Source organism: Cydia strobilella, chromosome 1 (assembly GCF_947568885.1).
Source record: "Cydia strobilella chromosome 1, ilCydStro3.1, whole genome shotgun sequence".
NCBI classification, from domain to species: Eukaryota; Metazoa; Arthropoda; class Insecta; order Lepidoptera; family Tortricidae; genus Cydia; species Cydia strobilella.
This window is the reverse complement of record NC_086041.1, coordinates 19,191,168-19,205,069: the sequence shown is the minus strand read 5'-3', so window position 1 is coordinate 19,205,069 and position 13,902 is coordinate 19,191,168. Positions and strand designations below refer to the sequence as shown.

At 36.1% G+C, this 13,902-nt stretch overlaps 1 protein-coding gene across 4 annotated transcripts in view; it reads right to left on the bottom strand.

Moving 5' to 3' along the window:
- Positions 1-2,430: 2,430 nt before the first annotated feature.
- Positions 2,431-13,902, bottom strand: part of LOC134745972 (N-acetylgalactosaminyltransferase 7) — a 31,325-nt gene continuing 19,853 nt past the window's right edge. For 3 of the 4 annotated variants that reach the window (XM_063680128.1, XM_063680140.1, XM_063680149.1), the window contains 2 exons: positions 13,015-13,165; positions 2,431-8,293 (listed from right to left, as the gene is read on the bottom strand). In XM_063680128.1, coding sequence (XP_063536198.1) covers positions 8,143-8,293; positions 13,015-13,165 — 302 coding nt within the window. In that variant the 3' untranslated portion in view covers positions 2,431-8,142. The remainder of the gene's footprint in view (positions 8,294-13,014; positions 13,166-13,902) is intronic. The other variant, XR_010128212.1, reaches the window with a different exon arrangement.

Below are 13,902 nucleotides of genomic sequence, written 5' to 3'. Positions count from 1 at the left end.
AATTTTTGTGATTGTATTAAATTTAAGTAATAAAAGTGGACAAAGCGTCAGAGGGGCGAGGGCGGGGGGAGCGGGCTGGGGGGTAACGGCCAACTTGAAACGAACGGGAGTAATTACTACCTAAATAATAAATTGTAATCATTTTAGTTAATTAATTAGGAAAATAACTCTAATTTTCTTGCGATAATAATTTTACTAGTCCTAAATAGTCAAAATAAGCTCTAGGTCGTTTCCGTAATTCCTGTTACGGGAAACTATCGGCAAAGTTAAGGAGTTAATTTTATTTGATAAGTAGTTACTAAGATTTGAATAAGTTATATTACTGGGGACCACCCATATATAAAATAAATAAACCTATATATAAATCTATATATAAGTACCCTTTTTTTCAATGCTTATCATATAAGGATGGAAAGACTTGTAAGCTAAACTACTGTGATCGTCCTCTTGTCTTTGATATTATTTATATTTTTTTAAGTATATTTCAATATGATTCGCTGGAGGTGACCGGAATAGGTATTAAAGAATTGGAAGTAATTTAATGATGTATCGAAACTTGACTACAGAAGATTAAGATAACCAGTCTAAATTCCTACAATTCAGGGAAAAATGTAGGTAGGTTAGATAAACTATATCTAAACTGTGAGCCCTTCCTCATACATACCCTCCTAAGGCTCAAGGTCCTACGTATAGTATTCAATTTTACTAAACAAAAGAAATGCAACTCTGTTCCAATGTGTCCATGTTCAAATGGAACAGAGTTGCATTTCTTTTGTTTAGTAAAATTTTCGAATAAAGAAAAATCATCATATTTCCTACGCTATAGGCTCTAATTTCATTTTTCTTGTATTGATAGGCCCTAGGATAAGATTTTTTTTTTAAACACGGAAAAATTAACCGATTTTCTGTCCATTAAGTAGCGTATGTGCCTAGGAGGAAGCGCTGTTTAGCCTGTTTAAAAAATGGTTCTTAAAGTGATGTGGTGCTAAGTCATATATATATGTTTTTTATTTATGAATGTATTCTCTTCCGCGTAATATAGTAGGTACATTTGCCCTGTGATTTTGAATTAACTATCATAGTAACGTTACTATGTCAAAAATATATTTTTGATAGTGAGATAGTGAAGTAATTAATAAAGCTGACATGCCGTAGTCGTGATTTAATAATTGTACAAAACGTGTATTTAAACGCATTCACGAATATCTTCTAACATTATTATGTTAACTGCGTCTGAAAGTTTCATATCTTTGTAGCTTACAGAGTTATTAGTTTCTTTTAACATTATACGTATACGTGTAATTTTAATCACAATCATAATTTAGGTTATGTATAGTTAGAATAATGATTTTGACATTTTGAATAATGATTTGTACTGTACCTATACATATAGTATCCTATTCGAAATTAATCAGTCCTGCCACTTTTGGGTAGATATAGGGTTTACAAATGTAACAATTTGATGGGACAAACATTAATAGGTACGCACAACTTGGCACAACTAATGTGGTTGGCAACTGTCAAAGGTTTGCATAGATGGCGCCATAATAGCTTGCCCCTTTTTCTATGAGATTTGGCTTAAAGGGCTGGCATCCAGGGCATTAAAAAAAACAAAAAATTGACACAATTCTGGGGATTGACAGGGCAAGCTATGCTGGCGCTATCTGCTAAATACTTCGACCGGCCAACCCCATTATAGTGCATCGAATGGTGGAGACTATCAGATTGCAACAATCAACGTTTGTAAATTAGTGTAACCCGATCTAGATCTAGAAGCTCCACTGCCGATGTAGCTACGGCACAGGGCACACATGGCACATTTAAAGTATTCTTAGAAGAATAGGGGATCGGATTGACTATAAAAACTTGTAACAACTTTGTTGCTTTCGATCCGTCAGTATAAAACGTCAATGAATAAATACGTCGTCATAAAGTCGGTCTTAATTTTTCATTAGTCATAAAACTGTATTTTTTATAAGTAAACAAACATCGTAGAAGTGTAATGGTACAAACATGAGCAAAAGTTACATGATGTCTGTAATTTTTGATGTCTATTTTATTCGTTAATGTGAAATAAACGTTTTTATTAGTCTGATCCCCTATTGAGTGCTAAATGTGAGAGCTACGAGTACATGACTATCGAGGCCGAAAATGGCCAAGTTCTTTTTTTTTTAATTTTTACATAGCTAATACAACTATTTTTATAATATTATTGTGATAAAACTCGTCAATATTTTAATAGAAGTGTATTAAGTATTTTAAAATTGTGGGATATATGTAGCGCTTTAAAATAAAATTCCAAATTACATCTATGCAAGTATCTTATTCAAGCAGTTATGTACTAGAAATATCCCACAAGTCCCTAATGTAACATATGTTTCTAAACGTGTCATTATAATTTAAGGGTATTTCATTGATTAAAGACATTAAAACAATAAATATTAATTTATTTACATCGACCTTGAAAATATTTTAAATTCGGAATCACAGTAATACCTTTTGTGAGATTATCTCCAATCATTTGTGTTTAATCATTATCTTTATTGAACAGATTTTATACATAGTTCAGTGCTACAATTTTTTAAGGATTTGCAAAATATTTTATATTGCATACCTACATATGATACCAGGCAATTAGCTTAGTTAGGGTAGTTGCCATCGTTTAAAATATACGGGTTGCTACCGAGGCGAAGATTTTCGCCAATAAATGTTTGAAATATACAGTGTGATGAGACCTTTGATGGTACCTTAGATGGTCGCCACGATCAGTGTCTCCGGCGGACCAGTTCATATGGCTTCCACTTAGCTTAGAAGGTTGTGCGACATACCAACATACTTGCTTCTTATTATGGTTATAGGTAAAAACTTAGTCATGCTTTTCTTATATGTACGGTCAAGGTATTAAATAGGCCCCTTGACTGTAGGTACAGTCAAGGTATTTAAAACCTTGACCGTAAACTGCACACAACTAATAGGTAGGTACCTATTAGTTGTGTGCAGTTTACAAAAACGTAGGTAATAATTATATCCCATTGACAAAAAAACGGGTTGGTTATGGGTTTAACATCTCGACAATTTACACATTTAAGACGAAAATACATAATTACATACATACTTGTAAGGAAGACAATAGATTACGGTTATATAAATAATCAGTCTAGAAAAACATTTTAGTGTCAGCTTTTATACAATATATAATATATAAGTATATAACATATATAATAAGTACGTAATTTTCTTTATGTTCCTTCTACATCGAGTTGATGTAACATCCACCTGACTGAAGCAAACTATTTATTAATCTGTGACTGAAGTCCGTATTAAATTTGCACCGAATCGGCAAGTTCGGTAGAAAAGAAATTGTCTGGCGCAGCAGTACCTAAGGGTGGGTTGCACTGCACCACGCTCAATCAACTAACTGATCTAAGGGTGGGTTGCACTGCACCACGCACAATCAACGAACTGATCTAAGGGTGGGTTGCACTGCCCCACGCACAATCAACGAACTGATCTAAGGGTGGGTTGCACTGCACCACGCACAATCAACGAACTGATCTAAGGGTGGGTTGCACTGCACCACGCACAATCAACGAACTGATCTAAGGGTGGGTTGCACTGCACCACGCACAATCAACGAACTGATCTAAGGGTGGGTGGCACTGCACCACGCACAATCAACGAACTGAACTAAGGGTGGGTTGCACTGCACCACGCACAATCAACGAACTGATCTAAGGGTGGGTTGCACTGCACCACGCACAATCAACGAACTGAACTAAGGGTAGGTTGCACTGCCCCACGCACAATCAACGAACTGATCTAAGTTTTATAAGTGCAAGAGGGATGGAAGTAGAAATTAACACGAATATTGTATATGGATCAAACTCGGATATAGCCTTGATGTTTTTTTTTATTTACCTCTTTTCTCTTTATCATATCTAATCTCTTTATCGAATTACGACGACGTTATAACAGCCGATTTGGCGTAACCGGTCCTAAACGTAACAAGGCTTTAATGAGAAATTAACAAAAAAACGATACCTAATGGAGCCGTGACTTTACATTTATACATATTGTTCATTTTGAATAAATAGTAGATATATTGATATGCAACATAATAACAAAGTAAAACAATATAACTATAATTAAGAGACATTGAAATCTAGTTTAATTATGCGTTGAATTTCAACTAAATACTTAACACAGATAACGTAAAAAAAGAAATAAGACGCAGATTACTCTTTGCGCCTGACTGGAATGAAATATTTTGAACTGTCGGTATTTGTAATTGAAGCAATGTTGGCAAGTAGGTAGTCATTAATAACTTATACACTATTTACTAATTGTCAAATAAAGGTAAAATTTATTATAATGATACAACTAAGCATTAATTGTTAAATACACAATCTAATTAAATTAATTTAATTATAAACTATTTTTAGGCTAAAGTTACCTATAAATCGATTGTTAAGCTAAGAGCATTCTACAGAATAGGCGCTTGTTTGTTTTAGTGCTAATGATCCCTGGCTGAATAGTGCGTGTATTACCCATTGAATTTCTTAAATTTATTAAGTACCTTATCTTATGAGAGTTATGAGCATTTTATATTATAACCAACACTTTCATCAACGTAAAGGGACGAATAGTCCTACCATCTCAACCAGTTTTACCTTAAACAAATCAAATGTATTATTTGTTATAAACAAATATAACGATTCAGTAACGTTGTCATTGTCAAAACGTCTACTAAATCGTGATTACACTACAGAATACTAACAATACTGATATCGCCGAACTGTGTTCATTTTATTTAATGCTTTTTGGGTACAATTCTCCAATTTTAATTATTTACTTCTCAAATGGTACAATGGAATTTTATAAGTACGTCACGTCAAACAATGACAAGTTTGTTTCAAAAATATTAACTTAAAATATTAAACATTAAGTCGAACAGGTAAATAAACCTTTGAAAACTTGCATAGTTTCGCTACCGACCATGAGTGCAGTTAGCTAAGGTTACTTAGTATTCCAACAGGTGGAATACTAACCTTAGCTAAACTATAACTATAGTTCTGGGTTGAGCTAATTAATCGTACACGAGATACCTACAATGCAATCGCAGAGACCGGCAACTCAGTCCTAGACCTGAGTAATTGAGCAATGAACATACATAGTTGTTGGGTAATCAGTATTACGCGTTACCCCGTTGCGATAAATCTTACGACTAGTTAGTTATCTGTGTTCTCCAAGGTACGTTCCATCCAAGGTAAACAATTACACATATGCAAAATATACATCGGCTAGGATTTGCTTAAAATGTTAATAGATAATTAAGATAATATATGTCTGATCTTCATTTGCCGCGGGGACAAGGTGGTAATTATGTCTTCTTTATAACTACGGTAATGATTTTAGTAGTTGATGTATGGACGTAAGTTTGTGTCGTGTGTTCCACCGTAGAATTCAAACTACGTTTTCAAACGTCTTCCTTGGCTAGAATAAGAGAAATAAGAATAGCACGAGACAAAACATCAATATCTCCGTAAAGTATTAGAAAATAATACTCACGAGATGTACTCTGACAAAAGTGACACAACTAATTAAGTTTAAAAATAAATAAATGCATACATTTCATAACTTTTGTCTTATTCTGACATTACTGACCGAATAGAAGAAAAAAAACATAAAATTATATAAAAACTAAGCACACTGTAACCTGTAAATTTATTCGGTTACTGCAGTCAACGGGGTTTTAAAATAACTGACGTGGCATTCATTCACGGCTACAGATTGCATTAACAGTGCCACGTCGAATCAAAACGCCATGTCCATTGCCAGAAGGAAGATTCGTTTAGTTCTACGAAAGGCAACAAAAATTATTAAAGATCTATCCTCTCATCTCAATCATAATTTAAAAAGGAGGCTGTATAGAAAGTCTTTGATTACTACTGCCTCCAGTTGTAATGAGTCGTTTTTGGGTGCTAACGAGACCAAGATTATGCTTTCTGCGCTTAATATTGAAACATTAACAGTCTTATTAATAAACATGGAGTAAAGTAGGCGTAACTATAATTCGAGGTGTAACTCAAGATTAGTGAAATTCGGTATTAATAAATGCAGAGTAAGCAGGGAGTATACTAATCAGACTTTATTCTCGGAGTAAAAGTTAAACCTAGGTACCACATAGTTTAACGACTTAGTAAGCATAGAGTAGCTGTCTATTTTGACGTTTTTTTTTAAATCTGTGGCTTTTTTCGGCTTTACTATCGCATAACTACTATACTATGTCTATGTAACGCATCGTGTGCTTTGAGATCGTGTGTGATTTATTTGTTGTGCAAAGAAAATGGTAAGAAATTATTTTATTGACGATTTAAGGGATTTAGATGAATAAAATGAGGTGGGGAACTTGATGCCATTATTGAGGCATGTAAAATTTTATAAAATACGTAAGAATCCACTGGAGCCTGCCGTTGAAGTTTATATTAAATGTCAATGTTTAAATGTCATCTGTCGTTCATTTCATTCCGTAGCTCACTCTTTTTACTTTTAAAGTATGTAGGGTTGCCATAACATTCGTGTTAATCCCGGTGTAAGGAATGTATTGCTACGCCAAAGTTACTCGATGTTTATTAATAACGTTCTAATTACAAAGTTAATACTTAATTACTCTCGTAGTAGCAAGTCCAAGTGTAACGGTAGATTAACTTTTAAATAAGCGATTTTTATTAATAAGACTGTATATGTTTTATCTACACACATATCATAAATCCTCTATGATGCCTTCAAAATCCGTAAATAATGGCCATCTTAATGATAAACTGTTTTGTTACAGTAAATTTTTTATCTGTGAAAATGTTATTATTGCTAAATAATAACATCGATTTCGATAATATTATTTCATTCAAATTTCGAACATCTCTGAAAAACAAAGAAATTTGATTTGACCTTTATATTCTAATAGACATAGAGTAACTTATACTAGAGCGGTACTGTTATAGTAAATTTTGTAACCCCAGTAAATTCACTGCCATCTGTCGACACACTTTAAAACTAAAAATGAAGATTTATAAAAATACGATAAAATGTATTTAAATATGGATAAATGTTTTTTTTTTTATTTGCATTAATTATTTTTATGATTTTGACCCATGTTCTTTCACTGATATACGTTAAAATTGTTAAATAACAAACGAAACCGTCAACGCCATCTATACGACAGTAGGCCAAAGCTAGTAGCGCCCTCTGAACGAGAATCAAATTTTCTTGATTTTAGAGGCACGTTTTTTCCTTAGACTGTATCCATCTATTACGGAGTTATATCTATCTTTGGTCGAGATGACGTTTTATTCGAAATGAAATGTCAATTGCATACAATTTTGACAAATCTCGCTTGTTAGTTGGTATCGAACGATATGGCAATCGACCCCCGCTCTAGTTTGTCTCTGAATTTAAAAAAAACTACGGATGCGTGAAAAAAATTTTCTTTGCCGCCATTTGACGTGCAGTTTATCTTTTAATTAGTTTGTAAGTAAAAATGATTTGTTTTGTTATTTTTAAAGTAACTCTAGCAAAAGTTTCGTGCAAAGTGTGCATTAAAGATATTTCGGAGACGCCCCTATGTCTACTGACAATGCCCCAATGTCGGCTCTAATATGAGGTTAGTGAATATATCATAAAAAGTTTGGATAAAGCAGTGTATGTACCTGTGCATAATTAGGCATTAAAACACTCGTGTGATTGTATTATGAAACTCACTTTCTTCGTTTCATAAACCCACACTCGAGTTTTAATGCCTTTCATTATGTAGCAGTCACATAAACTACTATTAAGGCAGTTGCCAGCTGTGGCACACAAACACGAGGTCCGAGGAGATATATATGAAGCGAAATTACCCAAATGCAACTGTGGGGGACGGTGGTGAAAGGAGTGAAGACGTAAAAATAAGTTCACCAGAAGCGAAAAATTCGATACACCCGGATAAACTGACAGAATTCCCGAGTAAGATCTATTTAGCCGCACATTTTAGGCCACTTTTCGTTTTTCTGCTTCACATCGCACCGTCGCACGCGGCAGCATAGCCTCGAACACTTATGTATAGTAGAGCTAGAGTGTGTGGGGAGGCGATCGGGGGATGGGGTATCACCAGCCGGGCTGCTTGTGCGTGATGCTCCACTGCTGGTAGGTGTTGCGCGGGTCGCAGGGAGCCAGCGCCAGGTTGCGCGCGTGCGGCTGCAGCGTCAGGCAGTAGTCGTGCAGCCGGTGGATTATTTGATGATTTTCTTCATCGTACCTGAAAATATAAATATATGAGATTTGTCGTGTTGCGTACATTGGTAAATTGTGCATGGGGTTGCTTGACTAAATCCCGTAAGAAGTTTTTTTTTATAAGTTTTTATTTAAGAGCGTTCTTACAAGAAAAGTCGAAATAATGTAAAATTGATGATATTCCCGACAAGATTTAAGATTTTACGCTCATTATTAGAAATAAAGAGAACTTGTTCCAGTAAGAGCGTCTTCTTATCTTTAGGAATATCGTTGTACATTTTAGAAAAAGGATTAATTAAATTAGTAATGATTTTTTTTCTGATGGTCGTTTACGAAAAACCGCGTGAAGCATTGAATTGTGAGCTCTTATTTGTAAATTTTGAGAAGTTTACTCTGCTAAAGTTGGATATTTTGTATTACTAATATCCTGTACTTTAGGAATATCGAACGATATTCTTCCTACATGCTTTTAAGAAAGAGAAAATCAATGTTAAACGAATTGAATTTTCTCTTCGAAACAAGTGTAAATTCCTACGAAAATCTACTTAGTATCGAAGTCATTTTTATACACGAGCAATCTACAACGTATGCTTATACTGTTGGTATTGTGTTTATCCAATTCTACTTTAATTTTTTGGCAATTTTTTGAAAACTACTCTATATTGCCGATGAAGCGCGCTGGCGATCTCAGTACCGCGGCAGAGCTTGAAGAGGTCGGACCTGTGTCGGTCGGCTCCGCACGTTTTCGACGGCGACAACGAGGTTTTTTATCGTTGTGTGCGGCAGGCGCCGTGTAAAACGCAATACTGTGTGCGTGTAAACTGCGACTGAGAAACTTTGATCCGAGTACTGTATTTGTTGTTATAGTATTATAATATAGTATAGTAACATAACAAACTTCCGAACAACAATAAAAATATTTGAAATTACCTGACATTTTATAGGTAGTAAATTAAAACAAAAAAAAACAGCCAAGTGCGAGTCGGACTCGCGCACAAAGGGTTCCGTACTACGCACAAAACGGTAAATAAATCACGTTCGTTGTATGGGAGCACCACTTAAATATCTATTTTATTCTGTTTTTAGGGTTCCGTACCTAAAGGGTAAAAACGGGACCCTATTACCAGGACTCCGCTGTCTGTCTGTCTGTCTGTCCGTCTGTCACCAGGCTGTATCTCATGAACCGTGATAGCTAGACAGTTGAAAGTATTTCTGTTGCCGCTAAAACAACAAATACTAAAAACAGAATAAAATGTGGTATTTCCTATAAAAAGGGACCTTATTGTCGATGGCGTTTACGCCATTATAAACGATGCTCCGATATAACTAAGACTGAACTTGTATAAGTTTTGAGTATGTATTACTCATCCTCCTTATGAACCCTGGCAGTACCTAGTGGAACTTAGGATTGGTGCAACATAGGCACACGCTGTTTTAGTCATCCGACTCGTCTTGATGAGCACTTAGGAGAGCAGTACCCATGATAGAGCTGATGCTGAACCCTGGCAGTACCTAGTGGAACTAAGGTTTGGTTGACATATCAGTCAAATTTGACAGATTGACAGTTTTTGTCATTTTCAGGGAAAATTATCTTTTTGGGATAGAATTTAGCACCAAGTAACATTGTTAAGTGTAGATTTATACTATCTGTCAAAATTGACATTTTTGACAGTTTTGGATCCCAGATCGAAACGGCTTGTCCAATTTTGATAGGACCTTCAACATTAGTCATGGGATGGAAAATGTAGTTTGACACATCTATCAAAACTGTCAAAATTGACAGTTTGACAGTTTTTGTCATTTTTAGTGAAAATTAACATGTTTTGTTAAAGTTTTGTACTAAGTGACATTGTTTAGTGTTGTTTGACATATCAGTCAAATTTGACAGATTGTCAGTTTTTGTCATTTTCAGTGAAAAATATCTTTTTGGGATATAATTTAGCACCAAGTGACATTGTTAAGTGTAAATTTATACAATCTGTCAAAATTGTCATTTTGCGACATTTTGACATTTTTGGATCCCAAATCGAAACGGTTTGTCCGATTTTGATAGAACCTTCAACATTAGTCATGGGATGGAAAATGTAGTTTGACACATCTGTCAAAACTGTCAAAATTGACAGTTTGACAGTTTTTGTCATTTTTAGTGAAAATTAACATGTTTTGTTAAAGTTTGGTACTAAGTGACATAGTTTAGTGTTGTTTGACATATCAGTCAAATTTGACAGATTGACAGTTTTTGTCATTTTCAGTGAAAATTATCTTTTTGGGATATAATTTAGCACCAAGTCACATTGTCAAGTGTAGATTTATACAATCTGTCAAAATTGACATTTTGTGACAGTTTGACATTTTTGGATCCCAAATCGAAACGGTTTGTCCGATTTTGATAGGACCTTCAACATTAGTTATGGGATGGAAAATGTAGTTTGACACATCTGTCAAAACTGTCAAAATTGACAGGTTTTGTCATTTTTAGTGAAAATTGACATGTTTTGTTAAAGTTTGGTACTAAGTGACATAGTTTAGTGTTGTTTGACATATCAGTCAAATTTGACAGATTGACATTTTTTTGTCATTTTCAGTGAAAATTATCTTTTTGGGATAGAATTTAGCACCCAGTGACATTGTTAAGTGTAAATTTATACTATCTGTCAAAATTGACAGTTTGTGACATTTTGACAGTTTTGGATCCCAAAACGAAACGGCTTGTCTGATTTTGATAGGACCTTCATCATTAGTCATGGGATGGAAAATGTAGTTTGACACATCTGTCAAAACTGACAAAATTGACAGTTTGGCAGTTTTTGTAATTTTTTGTGAAAATTAACGTTTTGTTAAAGTTTGGTACTAAGTGACATAGTTTAGTGTTGTTTGACATATCAGTCAAGTTTGACAGATTGACAGTTTTTGTCATTTTCTGTGAAAATTATCTTTTTGGGATATAATTTAGCAAACAAACCATGTTCATTTTCACTAAAAAAAGACAAAAACTGTCAATCTGTCAAATTTGACTGATATGTCAAACAACACTAAACAAAACTTTAACTTCAATGGCCATTAACGTCTCAAAAATTTAATTCGAATTAACTTTAATGCAATTGGTGCGTAATGCAATTGGTTAATGGCGGAACTAATGGTTAATGCAAGTGATCAATGGTTAATTAAAATTAACAATTACGGCCAACACTGCTACATATAGCTAAAATAGTTTCGCTACCCAAGCGGTACGGTTACCCTGTACCTGTACCAAATGTAATGACGAAACATGTAAACAAGCGAGTATAATTTCTTTCTAGTATAAAATAATTCTTTTATAATACACAAGTAAGTACATTTGCACTGGATTTAGTATTTTCGTACCAAATAACAATAATTAGGATTTTAAAATTTAAGTACAGTTAGTGTCGTTATAATTGTTTTCAGTATGCTTCACGAAGGATCAAGATTATAATCCATCATTGTAGTGCGAGCGAGAGGGAAAACGTGGTAGAAGGGATCGGCATACTGAGCTCGCACAGCCCGCCGCAGCGCGTAAAATACCTAAACTCGCTCAACGCCGAAATGTAATAGCGCTCTTAACTTGCAATGTACCTATGTAAGTATGTATGTAATATGTATGTAACATGTTTGTAAGGGTCAAATCTTGCAAGTTAAATTTGACCTACTTCCCGGTTTCCGATGAAGCTGAAAATTTGCATACATATGTAGGTCGGGTGACAATGCAATATTATGGTACCATCGAGCTGATCTGATGATGGAGACATTGGAGACAGGAGGTTATCATAGGAACTCTGTGATAAAACAACGCAACCTAATTGTGTTTGGGGTTTTTAGAATTGTCTCGATGAGTATTAGTTGTCTGTGGAAAGAAAAGTACAGTCAGCGATAAAAGCTTGTACCAAAAATGAAATTTTTGCCAAAAACTTATTAAATATATATTTGGGGACAATATTGCACAGATCAAGCTTGCTCCAAACTAAGTAAATCTTGTACAATGGGTACTATAGGCGAAGGTATACATACTTATATTGATAAAATACTTAAACAAACATTCGTGATAATCACACAAATAAATGCCCTTACATAAATGCACTACCGACTAGGCAAGAAGAAAGTTTAGGAAATAAAAGTACCTAAGCTATTACATAAAAGTAAGATCTGAAACTTTTGCCTTAGCAATATTGCGTAAAGCTAGTCTGATCATGCAACAATGACACCGCTACGAGCTCACCTCCAGGGCCCGTCGACGGTGCCGAGCGGGAGATGGCCTGCTTGGCGCTGTCGGCGTCGGCCTCGATGCAGCGCTCGCCGACGCCGAGCTAGTCTGATCATACAACAATGACATCGCTACGAGCTCACCTCCAGGGCCCGTCGACGGTGCCGAGCGGGAGATGGCCTGCTTGGCGCTGTCGGCGTCGGCCTCGATGCAGCGCTCGCCGACGCCGAGCTAGTCTGATCATACAACAATGACATCGCTACGAGCTCACCTCCAGGGCCCGTCGACGGTGCCGAGCGGGAGATGGCCTGCTTGGCGCTGTCGGCGTCGGCCTCGATGCAGCGCTCGCCGACGCCGAACTAGTCTGATCATACAACAATGACATCGCTACGAGCTCACCTCCAGGGCCCGTCGACGGTGCCGAGCGGGAGATGGCCTGCTTGGCGCTGTCGGCGTCGGCCTCGATGCAGCGCTCGCCGACGCCGAGCTAGTCTGATCATACAACAATGACATCGCTACGAGCTCACCTCCAGGGCCCGTCGACGGTGCCGAGCCGGCAGATGGCCTGCTTGACGCTGTCGGCGTCGGCCTCGACGCAGCGCTCGCCCACGCCGAGCTGGCCGGCCGCGTTGAGCCGGAACAGCTGGTTGTTGCCGGAGCCGTGACATGTTGATGTGCCTGTAAAAAAAAAATCTTTTCTCAAACATACTCCAAAATGTATGCGTTAATGTCACGAAATGAAGACATGAAGTTGCTCATTTATGGCTCCTTACATTACTTCTTGACCTAGGCCAAGAAGTAATGTAAGGAGTTAGTATGAAACGTACATTATTGTCCGCTGCTCTAACTTTTTAAATTTGCTCACTAAGATTAGACTGACAAAGGAAATATTACATACGACCACTCTCTCTGTAAGCATACTTGCGACATAAAAAAAAACAAAATCAATGGTACTATATTTATAAGCGGTTAAACATGCTAAAAAAACCCAAAAAAAATAATGTTTTTTTTTTTCTTTTTATCTGTATCTCCTAAACCGTGTGTCGTAGCGCAAAAATAATCAAATTTTTGTTCCTCCTCGATACTCCACGCACTGAATAACCTATCATATTACGACATGAAACAATCATCATCATCATCATCATGTTTGTATTATTATTTCATTGCATGTTTGAGAAAAGCACTATACATACCTCGGCGTGAAAAGGGATTGGCGGCCTCATAACTATCCGGCCTCACTACGTTCGGCCGTCTATTCTATTCGGCCGGCAACCCCTTACTTCACGGCCTCTGTAGTAATGTACTATTGTCATCTTTTTTCAAGTGATAGTAACGTAACGTAACTGATGAACACCACTTAATTTTTAATTTATTTAAAAAAGTTCTTTTTTGCCTCTACTCGGGCGCTGCGCGAA